At 40.1% G+C, this 22,098-nt stretch overlaps 1 protein-coding gene across 3 annotated transcripts in view; it reads left to right on the forward strand.

The window, feature by feature from the left end:
• LOC123940512 (limbic system associated membrane protein) overlaps positions 1–22,098 on the forward strand; it is a 675,683-nt gene that overhangs the window by 633,790 nt on the left and 19,795 nt on the right. For 2 of the 3 annotated variants that reach the window (XM_046003374.1, XM_046003375.1), the window contains exons 5-7: positions 335–455; positions 938–1,086; positions 8,000–8,035. In XM_046003374.1, coding sequence (XP_045859330.1) covers positions 335–455; positions 938–1,086; positions 8,000–8,035 — 306 coding nt within the window. The remainder of the gene's footprint in view (positions 1–334; positions 456–937; positions 1,087–7,999; positions 8,036–22,098) is intronic. The other variant, XM_046003376.1, reaches the window with a different exon arrangement.

Here is a 22,098-nt window from a genome sequence, read left to right on the forward strand (position 1 = left end):
AAAAAACCATCTAAATATTATAATCTATGCTTGAAACCATTGATAGTCTATTGGAGAAGGGAAAGAAATCCTAAATTCCATCGCCATAAAACCCTATTAAGTATCCCATTTAAGCAAAGCAAGTCTATGGTTTCATTAATCATCCCTTATTTTTATTTCATTTTGTAGTGATCAGTGCCATTCAGCTGATCACAAAATTCATGTAAATGAGGCTTGAAGACTATTCCTTTTGTGCAGTTCTCAGATCAGATCATCTTTTCTGAGTCCATCTCGCAGGGAAATTCGGCAGCACCCTCTGAGTCTCGTGTCAACAGTGTGCCTGTCTTTTCTACAGATCCTCCCACTATCACAGAATCCAAGAGCAACGAAGCCACCACAGGGAGGAAAGCTTCACTCAAATGTGAGGCCTCGGCAGTGCCTGCTCCTGACTTTGAGTGGTACCGGGATGACACCAGGTATGTGCCAAATGGGCAGGGCCCCCATTGCTCCACCAGGTGGCCTTGGGGACAGAACCAAGTTCTGCTGTCATGACGTGGGTTAACACTATTAAACTCTTCTTTTTCTCATCTCTGTATCAAGTACTTTGGGGCCTGTAGTTCTTAACCTAAAGCCCGAAGACATTTAGGTTACATGCAAAGAGGGAGGTAGGTTCTTAATGGGTTGTTTCCTAGAAAGTTTTCCTAACTTTTCTAGAAAGACCTGCATGTCTTTCTTACCTGTAGCAGAAATCAAAGCCCGATGAAACTCATCCATTCCCAAGTGTTCTCTGCCAATGGACATTGATTCTGATGATATGGGGTTGCACAATTAAAACAAGGAATTGAGCAGCTCTACCTACTACATTTCTTTCTACGTCCTCCAGTATCATGATGAAAAAGGGGTTACTGCACTAAGTCTTCATCAGTGTTTCTTTTTACTCTTCTGTTTTTGAACTCAGGATAAACAGCGCTAATGGCCTTGAGATTAAGAGCACGGAGGGCCAGTCCTCCCTGACGGTGACCAACGTCACTGAGGAGCACTATGGCAACTATACCTGCGTGGCTGCCAACAATCTGGGGGTCACCAATGCCAGCCTAGTCCTTTTCAGTAAGTATGCCAAAGTAGGGCCTGACTCAGGAGAACAAGTCAACTAGTTCTCCAGTGGAAAACTCTAATATCATTGACTTACCTTATCATCTACCTTAACTATTAAAGGTAAACTTACACAAAAACAAGAATGTAGTCACTGAAACAAAAACACAGGCCCTCGATCCCTATGCATAAGGCAGGATTTACAAATGAAATAATTTCTCTCTCCATCTCCTGGCTTACTTTTGATAACTACCTTGTGTTTTTTTGTTGTCAGTTGTTGTTTTTCTACGTTTTAAAAAAATTTTGTGTTTTGCTTAGTTTTATTTTCCCCCTGGCTGATTAACTGTAAGAATATTCAAAGAACAGAAATCTCCTTAAGGAACAGAGGTGATGTAAGATCCTGGAACATGGATGGCAGTTAAAAAATGGCCCTAGTAAAAGTGATTGAGGAAGAAAAATTCCATGAGTCTGGGTAAGATGCTGGGAGAAGGGAGAGGCTAGGAAAAGAAAATGTATTTCTAACAACACAGGAGAAATGATGGAGTGAATGGTTAAAACATGATACAAAATCTAAAGGAAGAAAAATGGTTGCAGAAAGGTTTCTCTACGACAGCAGGAAACAATACTTATCTGACATATTTTTGGAAGAGATAAAATGGTAGGAAAGAGGAGCATTTCCAAAGACCAGAGAAGATCCTAAGGTCAACTGAAGAGGACTCAGTTGTTTCAACTTCCTGGTGTTCGTAGGAGAGCTCACATCAGAGCCTGACTCTGTAGTAGTTGTTATGTCAGCTATCTGACCCCTCCCTTGCTGGCCCTGAAGCTATGAGCATAGACACAAATGCCCCCTAACAAACAGAAGGATGATGAGTGAGATTAGAAGATGATACATTTGGAATAGGAAAGCAAGTCTACAGTTCCATTAGTAATCTCTTATTTTTATGTAGTTCTCTAGTGATCCGTCCCATGCAACTGATCGCAAAACTCTGAGAAAGAAAATGGAATTTGGAATAGGAAAATGTTTATCAGAGAAAGTAAAACAAACAAAAGAGTTAGCACATGCTGGGTCAGAAAGTTCATTTGACTAAAAGAGATAGTCCAAAAGCTTTACTATTATTATTTTGGATACTCTGGTTTCTCTTCAGATCTCATAAATCTTTCACTTTTTACTATTATTATTTTGGAATAACAAACCACAAGGAACTTTTTTTTCCCCTGCACATGTTCAGTTGGAAAAGCTAGAAATACTATGACCAGGAGAGATGTCTCCATCTTGCTTTATCCGATTTAGATGACCTACAAGAAAAAAAAATAAAACAAACAAACAAACAAAAAATATATATATATATATTTAGGAGAAAAATCAATTTAAGTGAGAGTTCTCTTGAGATGAAGTATTAAAGCCATTTTATAACTGTTCAAGATCCAACTCTGCTTATAAAAACCAACCACCACAAACTATTTTAAATCTGGGCTTCAGTTTCTCACCCAAAACTCCCATTGACTTCAACCTATCACTCTTTGATGGCATAGAGTCATACAAACGCCTGAAGTTTAAAATCATGTGAATTTTAATACAAAGTTTAAAATTTATATCCCTGTTTACTTGTCTCCAAAGACCAAACATCAGTAGTGTTCTTTACTTCAGCTAGAGACACTAATACCTCAAGACAATTAAGAAGGTATTTATTAAGAAATGTAGTTACTTGCTTCATTCTTGACATCAGGGATTCCATAAACAGGGGGGAAACAGCCTCCACTCTACATCTGAGATTCTGACATATCTAACGTAACCTGCTTAAGTAGAATGACATACACTTAATAAGAGGTTCTGTAGGGACAATAAGAGGTTTCATACAGAAAGTAGAACTGTTGGGTTAGAGAAAGTGAACAACTATAATTTGCATTAAAGCATTTTTCCTTGTATCCCACCCAGAAGAAGTGTGCTAATATATTTCAAATAGTAAAATGACACCTATAGATGGAGAGAGGAAGGTGGAGGAGGATGGACGGGTGGGCTAGGTCAGAGATAATGGAGATACCTACCACTAGTGTGCTGGTGGTGATGAAGGGTAATCTCCAGCCCTCTAATACCATTGCCCTAGTCATAAAAGTCCATTTAAAGGACCCACCCATAAAATTAAGAAATGCCAAGAATCTTACAGAATCCCTGTTTGTAAGCTGAGAATCACAGACTTGGGCAAGTGTATCATAATCACATTGTGACTTCACAGAGCTCACCTGAAATTATATGATAGAGAAGTGCAGAGCACCATAGTTAAAGGGGCGCTGTTTCCCCGTGGGCCCACACTGCCCTCTGCAGAGCAACCTTCCTAGGCATCCACTCTGCACTGAGCAGCACATGCATCAACATTGGGTTTGTAACTGGTTTCCCACCATATGGGAAAGTTTCAGAGGCATCACGATGAAAATGAGTAGAACTACTGCCCTCTTTCTTAGACCCAAGACCCAAGTATGGACATGTTAAGGGGGAAGCTGCGCTTCTTCACAAACCGAAAGGGCGCTTCCACCATGCCTACCCCACTGTGACCACCAGGAGGCCCCTTGTGACAGCCATCATAGCTGAATCCTTGGGAATACAGCTCTATGGAACCCTAGTCACACAGGCAAGAGAGAGAGAGGAAGAGGGTGGGAGGAGGTGGGAAAAGAGGGAAGGGGGGGGAGGAAGTACCTAAGTGAACAGATTGCCCATTACTTGGACTCAAAGTAGGTGGGTTGAATGGGAAGAAGGAAGACACTGCTGGTGGTGGTACTTTTCCACAGAACAGAGTCAGAAGGGGAGAGATGCTTGGGAGGGACGGCTACCACAGCCCTGACAGAGAGCATTGTGTGGGCAGCGGGGAGCTGTGCTGACCCAGCTGGTCCAGAGCAGATGAGGCAGCTGGTGAGCTGCTGCCAGCCAGAAGGAGGAAGCCAGGAAAACTGGAGAGCCAGAGCCCCGAAAGTGTTCGCGATTATCCACCTTCACAGGGGTGTCAGCACATTTCCAGTGTCCACCTCAGTGACATGTGCTGATTTTTTACGTAGGGTCAGTTTGCGGTCATGGATTCTTCCTGTCCTCCACCTCATACCTACATACACTTCTCCACTGTCTATTCAAACATTGCTCTCCAGAGGGGTCAAAGTAATTAAATGAAAGTGCAAGAATACATTGTATTCACAGTAAGTTTTTCCTAAGCCAATGGAAGCACTCCTTTCTCCTTTGTTTCCTTCTCCACACATCCCAGCATTGTTTTATCAAGAACTGTACTACCTCAGGCTGTGTCATATCCAACTTTATATATTTTTCTCCACCCTGGGAAAAGCATTACATTGTGTAATTTTTCTGAACACACTAGTCCAACAGTACAGTGTGTACCAGCAAAGATTCAGCTCCTGGGGATATGCACCACATGGAGGAAGTTCTCTATTGATGCCAAGAGAAGGTCCATCCCCAGCATATGGAACATCGCAGATTCTCTTTCCACACTGATGACTACAATGCCCCCACAAAGGAAACCTATCTTGTTTCCATGCTTATGTTTGAGTTACTTTTAACACAATGGATAGGGAGGAAGGATAGGGTGATGATTTTAATGTGGTCACTTCTGATCAAGTCAGTTCATACATGATCTCATTTCCTTGTTGGTCCTAATAGGGACTCCTAATTCTCCACTACACAAAGAGGTTAAGCAACTAGAGCAACTAAGTAAAGCTGCTGGGATTTAAATGAGTAATCTGTTTCCAAAATCCAGGCTCCAGATCAATATGTTACCTAAGTTTGTGTATGTGGAGAAAATGTTAGGAAATGTATCTTTTGTAGTTTGGAAGTGAGGAGATAGATAATTTCTTTCTCCTTTTTTCACTTATCGAGGTCTTTCCAGGACTAAATATTGTCACATCCCTTCCCACCTCAGAGGCTGTTGGCCACCTCCCATTTCATTTCCATTAACCCCCATCAACACGGGTCCCCTAGATTAGTTAGACTGTTGATTTATCTTTGGCACACTGAGATTCCTAACTAATATTCCAGACTAGTGATCAGTGCTTGACCTCAGGACAGGAGTATTCCCATATGTTAACGGACACTCCTACTAATCAATTACTGTCTGCTTTAGAGAAATGTGTGATTGGGAAGGCATTTTGAAGCTATTAAGTACAAAAAAATAAAAACGCAGAGAAATCTACACTGAGCCATACCACATCAGTGTGTAGGGGGTTTTCAAATTTTCTTTTGAATTTTAGAAGATCATTAACTTGTAAGCCTATACTTGATTAAATTTCAAGTATTTCCTAAGCAATCCAGGGCTGGAGAGAGCCCTTAAAATGAGGGCTTCCCCTACTTGTTTAGAAACCATTTTAAGTTATCACCTCAGGGGTTCAGGGTTTAAATATATACCACTTGATGATGCTAGTTAAGACTTGGCAAAGCCTCTTAACCAGCTATGTGTGGATGCCACATACACATAATAAAACAATGTGAACCGCTACTGGAACACTACCACATGCGGTTTGAAAGACTGGCTGCAAACTTTTTACAAGGGCTCTCTGTGGCTACAATAAGAAATAGATGGGCACTGGGACATAATTGAGTTTCAAGAATAGGTGTGGAATGTGCTAACTTCCAAAAAGTTTACAGCACATCCGCAATACCCATTGAAAAAGAAAAGAAAATCATATCTCAGTTAATAAATTACCTCCATATACACACCTTATCATCAACTCCAGCCTTTGTCATTTAAGTGCTTTTAATTCAGAGGTTCTTCTTAAGTGTTAATGCCCCATTTATCTCATGGTGTCCCAGCAGAATCAACCAATCTCACACACACACACACGCACGCGCGCGCACACTTAACAGATAAGAAACCAATGATCAGAGTTAAGGGTCTTATTAAGAGCCACAGCATATGTTTCTGGGGTCAACCTTGGGGCTCTGTTCCCAAGAACCTTCCAATCACCTGCTAAGCTCTGCTGATTTCCCCAAATGTTAGTAGCCGAAAGACAAAGTGCATTGCAGCCAAGTTCCTATCCTCCCCTACTTCTGAATTTCAAACGTTGAAGAATTTCTTTTTCATTTTAAATAATATCACTTCCCATTGCACTCTTCCAAGAGCCCACAAACCCTGGGCATGAATGATAAAATGCAGCAGAGTGATGACGGAAGAAGAAGGACGTAAAGCTGGGGTGGGGAAGCATCTAAAGGAATAAGTAAGATGGAGTTAGAGAATGAGAGTAACCAGTGGGGCATGGTAGGGCTAAGATGAGGAGAATTAGGGTGGAGCTAAGATGATGACAACAAGCTAAGAAACAATTGAGAGGGCGATGAGAGGAGGGTGGGTGAGATGATTTCAGCGATATAAATGGTCTTGTGGAAATGAGGGCAGAGTGCATTTACCCAGCTGTGAACAGTGTGATGAGAAAATATTAAGCTGAGTCATTTAAACAGTCTGAATAATAATAGTAATAATAAAAATAAAATACAGTAGATAGAGTATCGTATGGGACAGTAGTCTCCAGCTGCTCCATAAATGCTGAAAGCAGTTTAGCTATTTATTTTCAAAGCTGGAAACTTAATACCAAGTAACCAGTGGAGGCTTAAACCATTTTTCTACTTGACACTTGTGTAACTAAGACACAATTGTTCACTGCGCCATTATTGACCTGTTCCATCTTAATGCACTTAGGAAACTTTGGCATTTAAGCTACAACTTTCAGCCAAGCTAGAGAAAAGCTCCTTCTGCAAGGAGACCAGGTTTTGTTGGCATTCCGATGTACAGAGTGTCCAAATTCCAGGCAAAATCTACTCTTCCTAAACTTATGGTACGAGATGGCAGGCAGATCAAATTTGAATATGATCTTGATTTTTGTTGATTTCAACTTATCATTAGTCCTTATTTAGCCAAACAGCTAAGAGGGATATAAAGTGCAGGCTAATTATATTGCACTATAGGGTTTCTGGGCAGCGAGGAATGCATGCGACCCCTAATACACGATTCTCTCTCTCTGAAAGAGCCTCAGAGGAGGATTTCGAGTTAAACCTGGGGTTTTGATAACATAAATAGGGGATATCTTCAAGTCTGAGCTCTGCTTGCACGATCAATTTATGATCAGTAGGTTGGGGATGGGACTGTGAGTGACACGTAAGCTCAAGCTCAAGTCTTCAAAAGAATGCTTTTTCTTAAATAAATAAATAAATAAATTTTTAAAAAGGAATGCTTTTTCTTACTCAACAGGGTGTATCATCAAGTAAATTTGGTTGGTTGATCAAATCTCAGGTGAGATTGTATTATCACAAGAGGGTGGCATTAAAGAAGAGACAAAATAAAATTATGTCAATTTACTTATTTCCTTGGCATTACCCTTGCACTGGTGTTAGAACGGAAAAAAAAAAACCTGAGGGAAAAGTTGAATTAGTATTTCCCAAAATAAATTTTCTACATACTTGGCTAAAGCTGATATGAGCTGTAGGGTTCAGGGAGAGGAAAAGCATCCTTAGCTATCATGGGTCCATCTGTCATGAGTTAAAGACACCAGAACCAGAACGAAGTCGCATGACTGAATGTGATCACTACTAATTTATATACTTTCAACCCAGCCCTCCAAAAAACTTGTAATTTTGGTAGTGAGTGTTTTCACTGTAGGGTAGAATCCTGTGTGTAGGATTACCACAATAAGATGTTGTTTCCTATTCTAGCTAATTTTTTTTTAAAGGCTTTAGATTTAAAATTTTATGAATAGCTCTCCGATACTTTGGTGTTGGCGGGAAGAACAGACAAATACTTCATGGGAGATATAATCCTATAAGCTTGGAAATTCTTCTGTTTTGTAATTATCTGAGTAGCTAAACATGAGTAAGATATATATAGAAAGAGATATAGATATAGATCTATATAAACTCTCCATGATTCTTACTATTTTTCCCCTATAGAGCGTGTTTCACCCACAATCCCCCATCCCATTCAAGGTCAGTATGATTTTTATGACTGTAGTTCTGTTGCTGGGTCATTCTCCATCATCTATAATGTGCACAACACAAACTGGGGGACACAGATTCACAAAATTCACATACAATATAAATCTTTTTTTTTTCTTTAAACCTTCAAAAGAGAGTCCATCCATTGTTCCCACACCAGCTGATAGGCCTGTGACAGACCTGTCATCTGACTTAAGTTGGTCAGTTGCTGGCGAGAGGACACCAAACTCAAAAGCAATTTTCTCTTCAATTAGTATGTATGACAGGTGACTGTGGACTCACATTTTTGGAACACAGCCAGTTACGTTCTGCAGCTCATAAAAATATGAATCCTCTAACTGGCCACCCTCACATTTGGAGGCTTATACAAATCTGAATCTGAAGTCCTTGGAATTGAGAAATGAATTTATCTGGTGCTGTATATAAGTTTGAACTCAGCCATGTTACAAGGACATTCATTTTTCTGAAAATCTTGGCTCATCTGAGGGCCTTTCCTTTTAACTATGACTATTTTAGAAAACACAAATGAAAAAATAAGGTAGTCATTCTGTATTCCTTTTCATAAAACTTTCCACACACTCAAATTAAATTTTGCCTCCTACATCACATTTAGATGCAAGTTACAGCCCCAGCCTTCTAGCTTAAGGCTATTTAAAGGCAAATTGGCAAATAAAATTAAAACAATACAAAAAACTCTGAAATGAAACCAACCTACCATTGAAATTAAATTCCAGAAAAGTGATTTGCAAATAACACTCAAAGACCTGAGAAAAAATGGAGAGTAGGCCACGCGGGGCCTAGTGTGGAAAAAATAAATCCAATTAAACAAGATTATTGTATACACTATAAAGGAAGTGTGCTGAGAATTAAAGGTAGAAAGCTGCTGTTTTATAAGTTTGAACACGGATCATGTATCATTAACACTCGTCCAAACTAAAAATTAGGCCAGAATTCGGTGAGGATGTTCAGTGTCAATAACGTGATGTTTTGCATATGTATGTATTCACATATATGCAAACTTATTTTAATTATATTTGCAATGAGGATTGCAAGGTTTCAAGGATCAACTAGACAGCTTAATAAAAAAGTTATTCTTAAATTTTAAGAAGGGTCCAAACTATTTTTAGAAGAACTCTGTTGAATAAAATTGTTCCCTAAAACGTTAATGAAATCTGTTTTTTATCCCAGATACTAAAAATAAGACTTAAAACCTGCCTGTTTTTTAGACTTGACATGAAACTTCGTGTTCGTGGAAAATATCCCATTTTGAATTCCTGACATGCCACAATTATTTTAAGACATTTATCTTCTAGTTTTGCTGCAAAGATTGACACCATTTTATCATGTTGCCATCTTGCAGATATCTTGACATGACAAACACACACATACACATTTGTCCCAACGGATAAGATTTTCAAAGAGGTCATGCTCCGTCCAAGATGAGCTTGGAACATTGTCACTGTGCCTTTGTGAGAGCAGTTCTGCAGCCACAAACTCATATATTTATCTGATCATGCTTTATGATGTATATAACATGGAACAAAATGATGTCAGTGACGATTCACAAAGGACAGCTGTTGGATATTGAAAAACAGTCTGGACCAGGAATGGAACACGTTGGATTTTATTGAACTTGATCTTTTCCCACACACTGAATTGTTGATTGGAGAATGACCCGGGTTTGATTTGACGTTGTAGATAGACTGTAGATAGCTTCTTTAGATCCAATATAGAGACTATAGTTTATCTCACTACTAATACTTCGGGCTTCTGCTGGTAGAAATTGAAAAGCTGTTCATGGAGACTTGGGATAGTTGATGTGTGAGGCTGACAGAGAAAGATAATGCCCTCTTAAATCCCCTGTTTCTTACAAGGACTTTAACTTTGTAGAAATCAAATCCTTTTTTTTTTCTCTCTCTCTCTCTTCTGTCCAATCAAGATGGCAATCCATGTGAAATGCAGTTTTCCATGGGAACAAATATTAACATATAAGATCCTTAACTCTTTTTATAACGCCACTGGAATATCAAAATATCTATGAAACGCATGCCTACCTCACTTTGGTCGTATCTATAGGGCAAACACCTTCATTTAATTAAATACTGTATATTGTCATCATCTAGGTAGAAAACGACGTGTCTATCATGAAGTGCCTAAGGTGTCTATAAACAGCTGGTTGATGCAAAGGTCCTTTTCCATCGCCCATCATAAAAAGAGAGAACTTTCCTTCCTTTGTTCCAGTAACAGAAATGCATGTTTAATTTCAGCTGCTTCACTGTTAATATCTTTCATTGGAGGGTCTCCCCACCCCCAACCCCACTCTACATGGCTCATCAAGCTGACTGGGGATAAACATCAGAGTCGCAGCAGGAATGCAGTCCTAAACCCCTTCAAGCTGTGATTAAACAAAAACAAGGCTCAATAAATCAAATGTATTTCTCCTGGGCTTCCTTCATCATATTGCTTGATTTTCTGCAGTGATAATAATAATACTGGAATTACACCAAAGGATAATTTGTATGGTCTGTGACCAATCAGAAATTTTCAAATGTCCTTTCCTATTCAGCCAAAAACAAGACCCCCACCCCCAAAAAACAGTGTACTTCCCTACTTCTTAATTTAAAAGATACACATAAATAAATAAAATAGTGTTCCATCCTTGATCTGTTTCTGATAGGTGTTTTTCCCCATTAATTTTAATTTAGGTTTATTTATTCTGAAATGAGTCCTGAATTGCATATATTTGCATAACTACCTCTGACTATATCACTGCGGAAAATCCACTGAATTGTAAAATGAGGAAAGAGTCAGCTCTAAGTGTCTGAGGGAACTTTTCTCACTTTGTTAAGCTCAGATCCTTTCCTGAGGCCTCTGAATCCTGGGAAGTGATGCTACTGCTCTTGTCTCCTCCCCAAAAGCTCACTTGTGCATAGCCTTTCATGATGGAAGGGCCCCTAGAGAGGCCTTCACATTGAGAAGGACCACAGGTTCAAAACGAGGTGTCTAAACCAGCTGCAGAAAGTTAAAATGAAGTAGAAGAAGGGAAAGGACAAAGACAAATTACCATTGTGTTGTTTTATCACCCTTAGGTGAGGAATCCCCTTGAGTGTGGGATTCTCTGGACTCAACCAGCCCATCCTTCTCCCACCACTGCAACTTAAAAAAAAAAAAAAATTAATAACCCTGGGTTGTGTCTCACTTGCTTGCCTCCCATCTGATTATTTATCCCAAGTGAACAGCCTTTCCATTCACTAACCCCGCGTGGCGAGTGGGTTTGGGAAATGTTGAGATTATCTTCCAGGCTCAGGCTTTGCACTGGGTTTGTTCACAGCTGCTTGCCATTCAGTTCCTGTTTTTCCATTGATAAAACACATTGCACATGGCTGGGTTTGCATGATTAATACAGCTGTCTAAAGCTTTCTCAGAAAACAAAACAAAACCCCCAAAATTAAAGTGTAAAAAAAAATTAAAATCCAACCCACAAACAAACCAGGCGTGCAGAAATCTGAGGTCCACCTGGCATGTTTCCTCCCAAAGGGAGCCTGGCATCGTTTCGGGCGGGCCTGGCATCAGAACAGCCAGTAGGAGGAGGCCACATACCTGCTCTCACCTGGCGTTCTGAGACCAGACTCCACTGGGATGGAAGGAAAGTGGGAGAAAAATCCTAAAATCAGTGCATGCCATAAAGATAACTAGACAATCCCTACAACTTCATTTATTTTCCGTAGGATGTTATCCCAGGTATCAATGAGAAAATGCCTCTTTTCAGCTCCTTATTATAACAGCAGTGCCATCTCCTATAATAATAACAATAATAATAATAACAATAATAGCTAACATAGAGAGTGGGCATCTCATGTACCAATAAAGTTCTGAGGGTTTTTGCATGTATTAACTCAATTAATCCGCACAATCCTAAGAAACTAATATGCACCTTCTCCCACACTCTTTAATGATCCAAGTACACCCAAACCACAGTCTACACCTTGCGGCATCCAGGCACATATGTAATGCACCTATAGTGCATTATAAATAACCATTAGGTATGCTTTGTCATTAGATATGTATCTAATGAATTATAAACACTCATCTAATTTATTTTGAGTATACTTATAATACACAATACTTTTACCTTAATACCCATACACTCTTACAAAGTCTATTTCCAGACATAATCAACACAGAGACGTATGCCCGACTCACACAGAGATTTATATGAAAGCAGTCGTCTTTAAAAAACATGAGCCGAGGTATCTGGCATCAGCACATCTAATTTCACACACTTATTCAGGCTGATTTACATACACACCTCTATTAATCATGGATAATTACTAGCATTGTTCTCTTTAATTCAGTTTTTCCAACTGTGAAATGGGAAAGAAATTATATTTTTCATGCCTACAAGCTCAGAGTGTTTTTTAAACAATATACAAAAGAGAGCTTCAAGTTCCTAGAAGGAAAGCACACTGAATTTAAAATAATCGTGCTCATATACACATACTTCTTACATTTCTTAAAAGTACTGATATTTAAAGACACACTTGCATCCGATTGCCTGGATATGAGCTATTTACAAGTTCAGTGTGGCTTCATCGTAGTTTGATTTTTGACTGGTTCTAGGAATGTCTGAAATGGCCGCTGCTAGTGGCTTTAAATACAGAAGTGTCCCACGGCCAGATAAAAAACGTTGTTTATTGTTTTTCACCAACATCATAATATTACACTTAGAGAAGCTTCACACCGCACCCTTCTCTATTGTGTGACATGCGTGCGCACGCACACACACACATGCACACACACACGCACACACGCTGATACTTTCAGCAAGACCTTATCATGAACATTACCACCTGTCAGATCGACCCAGCATCCTCACTCTACAGAAGTAGAAGCACATCCTGGTCCAAGATATAAAGCACATCTCAGGGAAGGTTTTAGTTTAGTTTTCCTGGTGGAGGAAAAAGGGAGCCTTGCTTTTTTACTGATAGTACTTGGAAAGTAGTGTTAACGCAAATTTACAGCAAAATCACGGCCCCAGACTAACACACATGAAGATCATTAAGAGCTGACCTTGGTACCTGAGGACCCTCTCTGATTCCCTTCCCCGGAGCAACAGGCTGACTTCCTCCTGATTTTCTTCAGTGGCTGGGAACCAAGTGGGATAGTTGTGCCAATACCTCACCTAGAGTGAATACTTCACCTGCCAACACGGTGATTCAGACCCAACTGTTGAATCCACTTCCGTGCCTTACTCGTTTCAGCTGTGCATTCTTCCTTCAGCTGTGTTCCCTAAAGAACTCTGGGCCTCTCCCTGTTCAAATCTGCCAGCAAGACTAAACCTGAAATGTATTCACACTATTATTTAAATGTCCAGCAGCAGCTTGGAAGTGTTAGCTCTCAGAATTTACATTTAGCTTCAAGCTAAATGGCTAAAAATCCTACAGCGTCCGTGTAAAGGTAGGACAATTTTTTGTACAGAGCTCTTCTCTAATGCCTCTTCCTATTTTCCCAGTCTGTTTCTGCCTACGCCAGTCAGACAGACTCTCCCGGTGAGCCTCCTGTACTTAGGCTTTGCTGTGCTATGTAGATTTCGAGAGTCATCGGGGATTTGAAGATGAATATATTTTTTTTAAATCCCAGCTCCCACTAAATTTTAATTTGATGGAAATATTTCTCTTCTATGAGCTTTATGGGAAAAAAAATCTTTCAAAGTAACAATTACATTTGGGGATTAAGTTTAAGTAATTGACAGTCTTGTCTTTTTAATTAAAAGGAATAAAGCTGCCTAAGGAGAGCTCAGTGAGATTTGCAGCAGAAAATGTTGGCATGACGCCCCAAAGGGTGAGAAGACCAGGATCTGGAATGGACAGAAAATGCTGATGCAGGTCTCTCTTCTCTGGTCTTTCCAGTGCACCCCCAGCTGAGCTGGCCCTGCTGTTTGTATCAGTGTTCCATTTAATGGGAGGGCAACATGGTGCTGTGAGGAGCTGGATATAGTCAGGAAGGAGGCCCTTTCTTTGGGAGCTTTGCTCTATGTTCAGAGACATTGTATGGAGCAAGAGTCCTTGAATGAAGTGGCACTATTTAGAGTCAAAAAGAAAGAATGTATACCCTAAACATCGACAGTCTCAGCTCCTGACGAATGCCCTCATATAACCCCAAAGTGTAAACTTGAATTTTAGTCTGCCCTTGAGCTCTCTCTTGTTTACCTGAAATTCATATTCCTGCTCTCTGTACTTCTTGATTTTCTTTTACTCTGTATTTTTCACCATATTCACCTCACCTGACATATATACTTCTTCTTTGACATCCTTCAAATGAAACCAAAGAAAAAGTTTTGATCGTAATAACATTCACTTCTAAACACTGGTTAGCAGCCATGCAAGCAAAGCCATTATCCCATCTATCTGGAGGACACATCTACTTCTAAAGAGGCAAGATACAAATTAACCTTAGTAACAACTTCCCTTATACAGTCACTCTGTCCTCACAGTGGTCTTTCATCATCACAAGTCATTTGTAGGTATTAAATTAAACAAGCACCTCCGTTGGGGGGAGGCGGGGATCGGCTTAAGTGGTCCCATCTTACATCTCCCCTTGTATACTGCTGTGAAGAAACACACCTGCCAAGGAGGAACACAGCATGACATAATGAGTTTGGAATTCCAATTCAAGGTGTTCATATGTACCCAGATGTATGATGGGAGTAGGCCGACCACTCACTAGGACTCCACTGAGAATTGTCAGCTTATATCCACCACAAGTCAGTGGGGGGAGAGACTTTACAAGTCATTCATCGTGCTTCCTAATTGGACCCTGGGGAGCCAAGCATCACCATAGTTTACTACACTGTTCTGCTTATTACTATGCTGATTGTAGAAGAAAACACTTCCCACATCTCTGTAACACATATGTGTGTTTTAACCCCTAGACATTACCACTAACAAAGTATCTTTACTATAAATCATGGCTGTCAGTCGGTCCTACTCTAACTGTCCCATGTTACAATAATGGTTCTAAAATAACCACTCACCTTGCAATTGCAGTTCCAGTATGACTTTTTAAACTGCCTAAGAGACATTGTTTGGGGCAACAGTAGCATCTCGTGGGTTAAAAAAAAAAAAAAAAGTAAAAGGAAAGAGTTCTGTCTTGGCTGATTGCCCATTCTGTGTACCATCCCATCCTCCTTAGCCCACAAAGCACCAAGCATTCCCAGCCATGTTCTATGTTGGAAAGTTGCTTGACCATTCTGAAATGTTTTCTCAATTATACATGTAGAGTTTGTATGACTTGGGAGCAGGGAAAGTTCGGAGAACAGAAACACCTATAGAAAGAAAGGGAGAAAGAAAGAAAAAGAAAGGGGGGCCGACGGAGGAAGGAAGGAAGGGAGGGAGGGAGGGAGGGAGAAAGGGAAAGGGGAAGGGAGGAAGGAAGGGGAGAGAGAGAGGAAAGAAAGAAAAGAAAAGAAAGAAAAGGAAGGCAGGAAGAAAGAAAAACAAAAAGGAAGGAAGGAAGGAAGAAATCAAATGGTATCTTTGTATGTTGAATTGCAAGTTAGAGAGTAACGTGGGAGGTTTGTTCTGTTTTCCTCCCTGGAGTTCCAGAACACAGGTAAGTTCATCACTGAAAGCTGCTCATTGTTACAATGCTGCGAAAGAGCAGGCTCATTCACTGGAGGTTGGTCTTCCCTTAGACAATCAACCCTCCAGTGCGAAGTCAGTTCAGTTAATAGTGTGACTTCTTGTTCTGTATTTACATGTACTCTCCACTTGCTTTTGATTCCTAGAGTTTCTTTTAGAGTCCACGTTTGCTTTTTCTCGAGATTTCTAACCATTAGGAACACAAGAAAGAGACTTCATTCTCCGTGGGTGGTGCAGGTTCATTTCTGGCCCAACTTACCTGACAAGGGACAATATGTCAATCACACCATTCATCCACTCAAAAACATAACTACCCTAGTACTTTCTATGTGCCAACTCTGAGCATCATCTTGGGAATACCAAGACTGTATTGTTTCTGTGGAAAACAAGCTAGACGCAGTCTCTGCACTCATAGAGCTTACAGACAAGATGGGGCAACAGATGATATGTTATGCAGGCACGAAAAAAGTTTGCTAAGTTTAGGTACCTGTGTAATATTCAGGGAGCACAGGACAGAGACAGCTGAGCTAGCCTGGACCAATCAGGGAAGGCTTCCAGGTGAAAGGGACCTTTAAAAGGCAGAAAGGTGAAAAGAGAGAGCAAACATTCCAGTCCATACCAAAGTCTAGAATTCAGAGGGAGCTGAATTAAGTTAATTAAGTCTAATTAACTTTCAAATTCTGAAAAAAGCACAGTCTTTCCCAAATAGTTTCCTACTTGTCCTATTTTGCATCTGGCCTGTTTTAAAAAGAAAAGAAATGTGATAAACCAGTGGGGGTTAAAAGTAAGGGAATCTGGGGTGTGTGGGTGGCTCAGTCGGTTAAGTGGCTGCCTTTGGCTCAGGTCATGATCCCAGGGTCCTGGGATCGAGCCCTGCATCGGGCTCCCTACTCAGTGGAAAGCCTGCTTCTCCCTTTCCCTCTGCCTGCCCCTCTGCCTACTTGTGCTCTCTCTCTATCTCTCTGTCAAATAAATTAATAAAATCTTTAAAAAAAAAAAAGTAAGGGAATTTGCATTCCCACCTCTGTTACCCTCTTAGGACAAGAAAGCATCTGTTGGCTTCATTGTACAGACATGTAGTGATACTGCATACTGGGTGTTAGGTAGCACTATGTTGGATGAATTTTCTGGAAAAAAGTGCTGAGAGCCTATTTCCTGGCCGAACATCCAGAGAAAACTTTCAGTCGCTCATCAGGGACGCTAGATGGTAAATTTTAATTTTAGTTGCAGGAATGGTCAGGTTGCAAGGACCCGTCAGTATTTTCAAGGAGCTGCTCCAGAAGCTGGTGGCAATGCTGAATTTGGAGTCAGTGACACGGCGGAAGTGTGAATCCCTGAGGCTTCCTGGCATGCTGAGTAATAAAGTCACTTGGGAAAGGTCCAAAGCAGAACCGCCTTTACCAAGTTCTGGACTGTGGGAGTTAGTGCCATAGACATAGGTGCAAGGATAACAGAGCGCACCACCGTTTTTAATCCCGTATCTTCTAATTTCCAAGAGCTTTCAAAGCTGTAGGAAATCTCACAAATTCGTTATCTCTGCATTTAAATTCTGGAGGCCAGTCATCTTGTTTTATGGTAGCTGAACATTTTTTTTTTATTTTGAAACATACAAAATGAAAACACACCTTACATGGATTAAAGACAGTCTTGAATCCCTTAGAATTTAAATCTAAAATGTATTCTAAAACAGATCTGCAACTCACAGTTCAGGGCTGGGAAATGAAAAGAGAGGAAGAAAACCAGAAAGAAGGAAAATCTCTAGAGACCTACCCAAACCTGTGCTTTTAATCCTTTTTTAGCAAGTCAAATAAATGGAGGCACAAAAGGCTTTAAAATATACATAACGTGTATGTTTTTAAACATGGAAAATATAATCTACTTTGTACTAACAACTAAATAGATTTGGGGCTGGAAAGTAGTTCTTTATTAAATGAGAAGACTGGTCTTTAATTCCATAAGGGCAAAAGGCCAGAATTGTACCTGCAGGTGCAAAGGGCATATTCTAGATACAAGGGCAGAAACACGTCTTTCTCTCAAAAGACAGAAACTGCATCTCAGACCCTAATACCTTATTGACTGGGGCGCCTGCGTGGCTCCATGGGCATTTGCCTTCAGCTCAGGTCATGATCCCAGGGTCCTTGGATAGAGCGGGACTTCCTGCTCGGCGGAGAGCCTGCTTCTCTCCCTGCCACTCCCCCTGCTTGTACTCTCTCTGTGTCAAACAAATAAATAAATCCTTAAAAAACAAAACAAAACAAAAAAACACCTTACTGACTGACAGCTGATTCAAATAAATTTACTTCTGGAGTTTTCTAATCTTTCTTTCTTTTTTGAGTTTTTCTAATCTTGTATGTATTTTAAGGTGGATTGGCCCAGGGAAACCCCTTTATTAAACTTAGACCCTTGGGCATTCTCTAACATTTTAATTCATTGATTATTAAAAATTAAATTTCTCAGGCTAAATAAGAAACCCGTAGGATTTGAGAAAGCTGAGTTGCTGTAAGAGACTTACTGGAGCCCTCTCTTTATGGTGGGAGTACTGGGCCAATCTACACTTTCTAGAACAACCCACATCACCACTGAGCAGAGCCCACAGCCGTTAAAGTCACGTCACACACCCCCGCTTACTCGACAGTGCAATTATACCAAGCCTGCAGTCAGAAGGTCCTCATAAGCCCGTATAATACATTTTTTATTGCATTGTCATTTCCTGTTGTTAAGACAATGTTCCTTGGCCTTACCTATCTTAGCTTCTGTTTGGTTTTGCTCTATGACACCAGTCAACTGAAAAAGTGAGGGAAAAAAAGTTTCAGTCTCCTTGTAAGGATGTCAGCCCAAAGCCAAATATTATTTTCTTTTCCCCAGAGTTAGAGTACTTTTAAAATGCATTGTTTTGTTTTTATAAATACTTTTCTATTCTGATAATAAATGTTACGCATTCTCATTATGGAAGAATTTGAAAATATGTGAAACTATAGAGAAGAAAATAACGATCATATATAATCTCTCTCCTCAGAGATAACATAAACAAATGTTTCATCTGGAGGTTTGAGCTTAAAATACTTGAGTTAAAACACCTAAGCCTTTATTTTTTTCTGCCCTTTCTGAGGATGGGTGTGTTTCTGTGACTTGCCCAAGCTTACAGCCCAGGCAGGCCCAGGAGCAGCTCTCTGGCCCCAGATCAGGGCTGTCTCCACAGTGACAGACACACTCACAGCCGTCCCCAATCCTAGTCAAACCAGACTCATTCTACCAGAGGTTTCCCTTGTGTTCCTTCCAGGATTTCCAGTGAGAGGTCCCCCTTTCAGATGTGGGAGTGTCTACATCCTCTCTCTAAATTGGTGTGTTAATATTTCCCCCTTTATAAGTTGGTCTCTTTTTAATGAAATGAGCATTAAAAACATTTTTTTTCCTGATGGTTTTTACTGTAGAAGACTTGGTTTCTAGGGGATTGGTCCATAAATTCATGAGAATAAACAGTGAGTCTCAAATCTTTTTTAAAAGACTTTATTTATGTATTTGAGAGAAAGAGAGAGAGCATGAGCAAGAGGAGGGGCAGAGGGCACAACAGACTTCCCTCTGAGCAGGGAGCCCAGTGTGGAACTTGATCCCTGGACCCCAGGATCATTCCTGGGATCAGGAGCTGAAGCGAAAGCAGACACTTGACCGACTGAGTCACCCACGTGTCCCTGTGAGTTGCAAATATTTTATTCACATTACACAATAATAAATTATGTCAGCATTAATTTTGGTTTGGGCTTATTCTTTCATCCAACAATAAGTTATCACCACATTCCCAGAGTGACGAGTATTTGACTAAATCATTCATGGCTCTAGCTCATTCCTAAAAAGCATCAAACATGTCAAGTCCACTTTAGGTCAACTGTTAAGGGGGGGAAAAAGTCCCTAGAAGTATTTGAAAGTGGAAGATTCCTTTCGTGACCTAAAGTTAGCTAAAGGAAGCCAACATCCTTTCTCAAATATTGATGACATGCTAAGACTTCTTAGTTACCCCCAGCCAGTTTGAAATAATTCTCTGAGTAGTTAGGATAATAGTCCACCTATGAACTAACTTAGAAAATGAAATCAGGGTACCTGACTGGCTCTGTCCACAAAGTATGTGACTCTTGATCTCAGGGTCCTGAGTTCAAGACCCATGCAGGGCGTAGAGCTTACTTTTAAAAAACAAACAAACGAACAGCAACAATAGAAAAAATAAAAACAAAAACTAAAGCTAAAACTAAACAAAGCAGGAATAGCCTTAAGGTTAAGGTTTAGACCTATTTCTCTATTTTGGCTTTTCCCCTGTGAACTACACCCAGAATGGTTACTGATTCTCAGAGAACATTTTTCCAGAGGTATAAGGCATTAGGGTTCATACAACATGAATATAGTAAGTGGAGAAAATAAAATACTCTAACAACCTAAACAGAAATCCCAGGCATATCTTTTTCTATGTCAAAAAAAACAATAATAATAATACTTGTAAGTAGAAGTTGCTGTTGCCTAAAGCCTCTGAGTGGAGAAACCTGTGAGAAAGAAATTAATAACTTTCTAAGCTTGAAAGCGGCTTTGAAAATCGAATTAATAAATGCCCTGCTTTTAAACCACTATAATAATAAGGGTTTTGTTTTTCAAAACTGTGACAAAAATAAATAAATAAAAGTCAGAGCACATAAAACATAAATTCCCATCAAAGAACCTTATAAATGTTATGTTTCAGATCTTCATCATCAGTGAAGGAGGAAGAGGCAACACGTCGAATCTTCTTCCTTTCCTTTTTTAAATTTCTTAAGGATTTTTACCCCTCTCACTTGTTCCAGGCACTGGAGGGTAAAATTCCCATTGAATTTGGACCTTCCCTCTCTTCTGAACATACAGTCCTACTAGATCTCCCATAAGCAGAGGAGAGGGGGGAAACAGTGCAATTAATCATCTTGAGTCCTCAAACTAACATGTCATTTTCAAAACCCAAGGCACATCTGATGACCAGACTTACACAAAGTGTTGTGCCATACGCAATGGCAGACAGAGCGTTCCCTTGTTCAGATGGCAGTGGCAGATTAGAACGTGAGTCATTCATGTTCAAGTAAACATGGAACGAGAACAACCACACAAACGATATAGACCCCAAAGTTCTGTACATCCTCCCCAGGGCTGGGAGTGAATACTTAGAAGCAGGGACTTTGAGGTAAGTGGTGAAAAGTCAAGAGTCAGAGCACCGAAAATCAATGCTTCTCTCTATGGATTTGTTGGACCCTCATCTCCTCTACCACATAAAACTCGAACAAGGCAAAAATTACAAAATTGTTCAGAAATATAGACTTGAACATTCCCTAGGACAATTAAAGATTTTCCAAACTGTAAACTCTATAGAGTTTCCAGGGACACATCTCTCTCATTTTCATATCACTCACTTCAGTTTCTGAGCAGAGAGAGAGAGAGAGAGAATGAATCACACCGCATCATGGAAGATGAGAGGTAAGGAGTCTTCTGGTCTTTGAACACTAAAACAAGCTTGGGTTTTTATTTCTAAGGTTTCAGTTTTCATTAGTTGAGAGGATATTCTCTTTTTTATTTCTTTTTAAAAAATTTTTTCCTTTTTTTTTAGAGAAGGAGAAATGGGGCAAAGGGCAGAGGGAGAGGGAGAGACTCTTAAGCGTGTCCTACACCCAGTACAGAACCCAATTTAGGACTCAGTCTCACTATCCTGAGATCATGACCTGAGCTGAAATCAAGAGTCAAACACTTAACCAACTGAGACACCCAGGCAACCCTCTCCAGAGCATATTCTTAAGTAAAGCTCAACCACCCAGAAAATTTTCTACCTGACCAGACTTGGGGACTGATGAAAGGACTTCTTCAACCCATTTGGCTCTTCAAATGCCTGATTTCCCAGCAAAAATTTTGCCTTTCCGCTAGGGCATGAGCTTCCAAAAGAAGAATGGAATCTTCCTCTACCTAGAATCCTAGCTAGGATAGATGTTGAGGTACTAAATGATTCCATCAGTCTTTTTATTCATTCCTTCATCCACTCATCTGTGCATGGGCATTCATTTTGCAAATCTGTGGGACATCTAGTCTGTGCTAGAGAAATAGTGAGCTCAGACTACACTAGTGAAGAAGGAAGACATGCCAACTGAGAGCTGAATCAGCTCTCTCCAATGCTGCAGGTTTGTCTGACATGGCTGGATATAAAGAATCTTAAAGTTAAAAGTCAAAGACAGATTAGCATAAATGTGTCTTAACACTTGCCTCTTCTGGTATTAAATTCTCTCCCCCGTTGCCTCTTTGTACCCCATCAGGAGAAACTAAAGTCTAGGCATATGGCAATAATGCTTCTAGAGAATTCGAGAACTCTCTCTGTACTAAACTCCCCCAAAGTTTTTTCACTGCTATGGTAGATTTATCTTT

This window comes from Meles meles, chromosome 4 (genome assembly GCF_922984935.1).
Source record: "Meles meles chromosome 4, mMelMel3.1 paternal haplotype, whole genome shotgun sequence".
Taxonomy (NCBI): Eukaryota; Metazoa; Chordata; class Mammalia; order Carnivora; family Mustelidae; genus Meles; species Meles meles.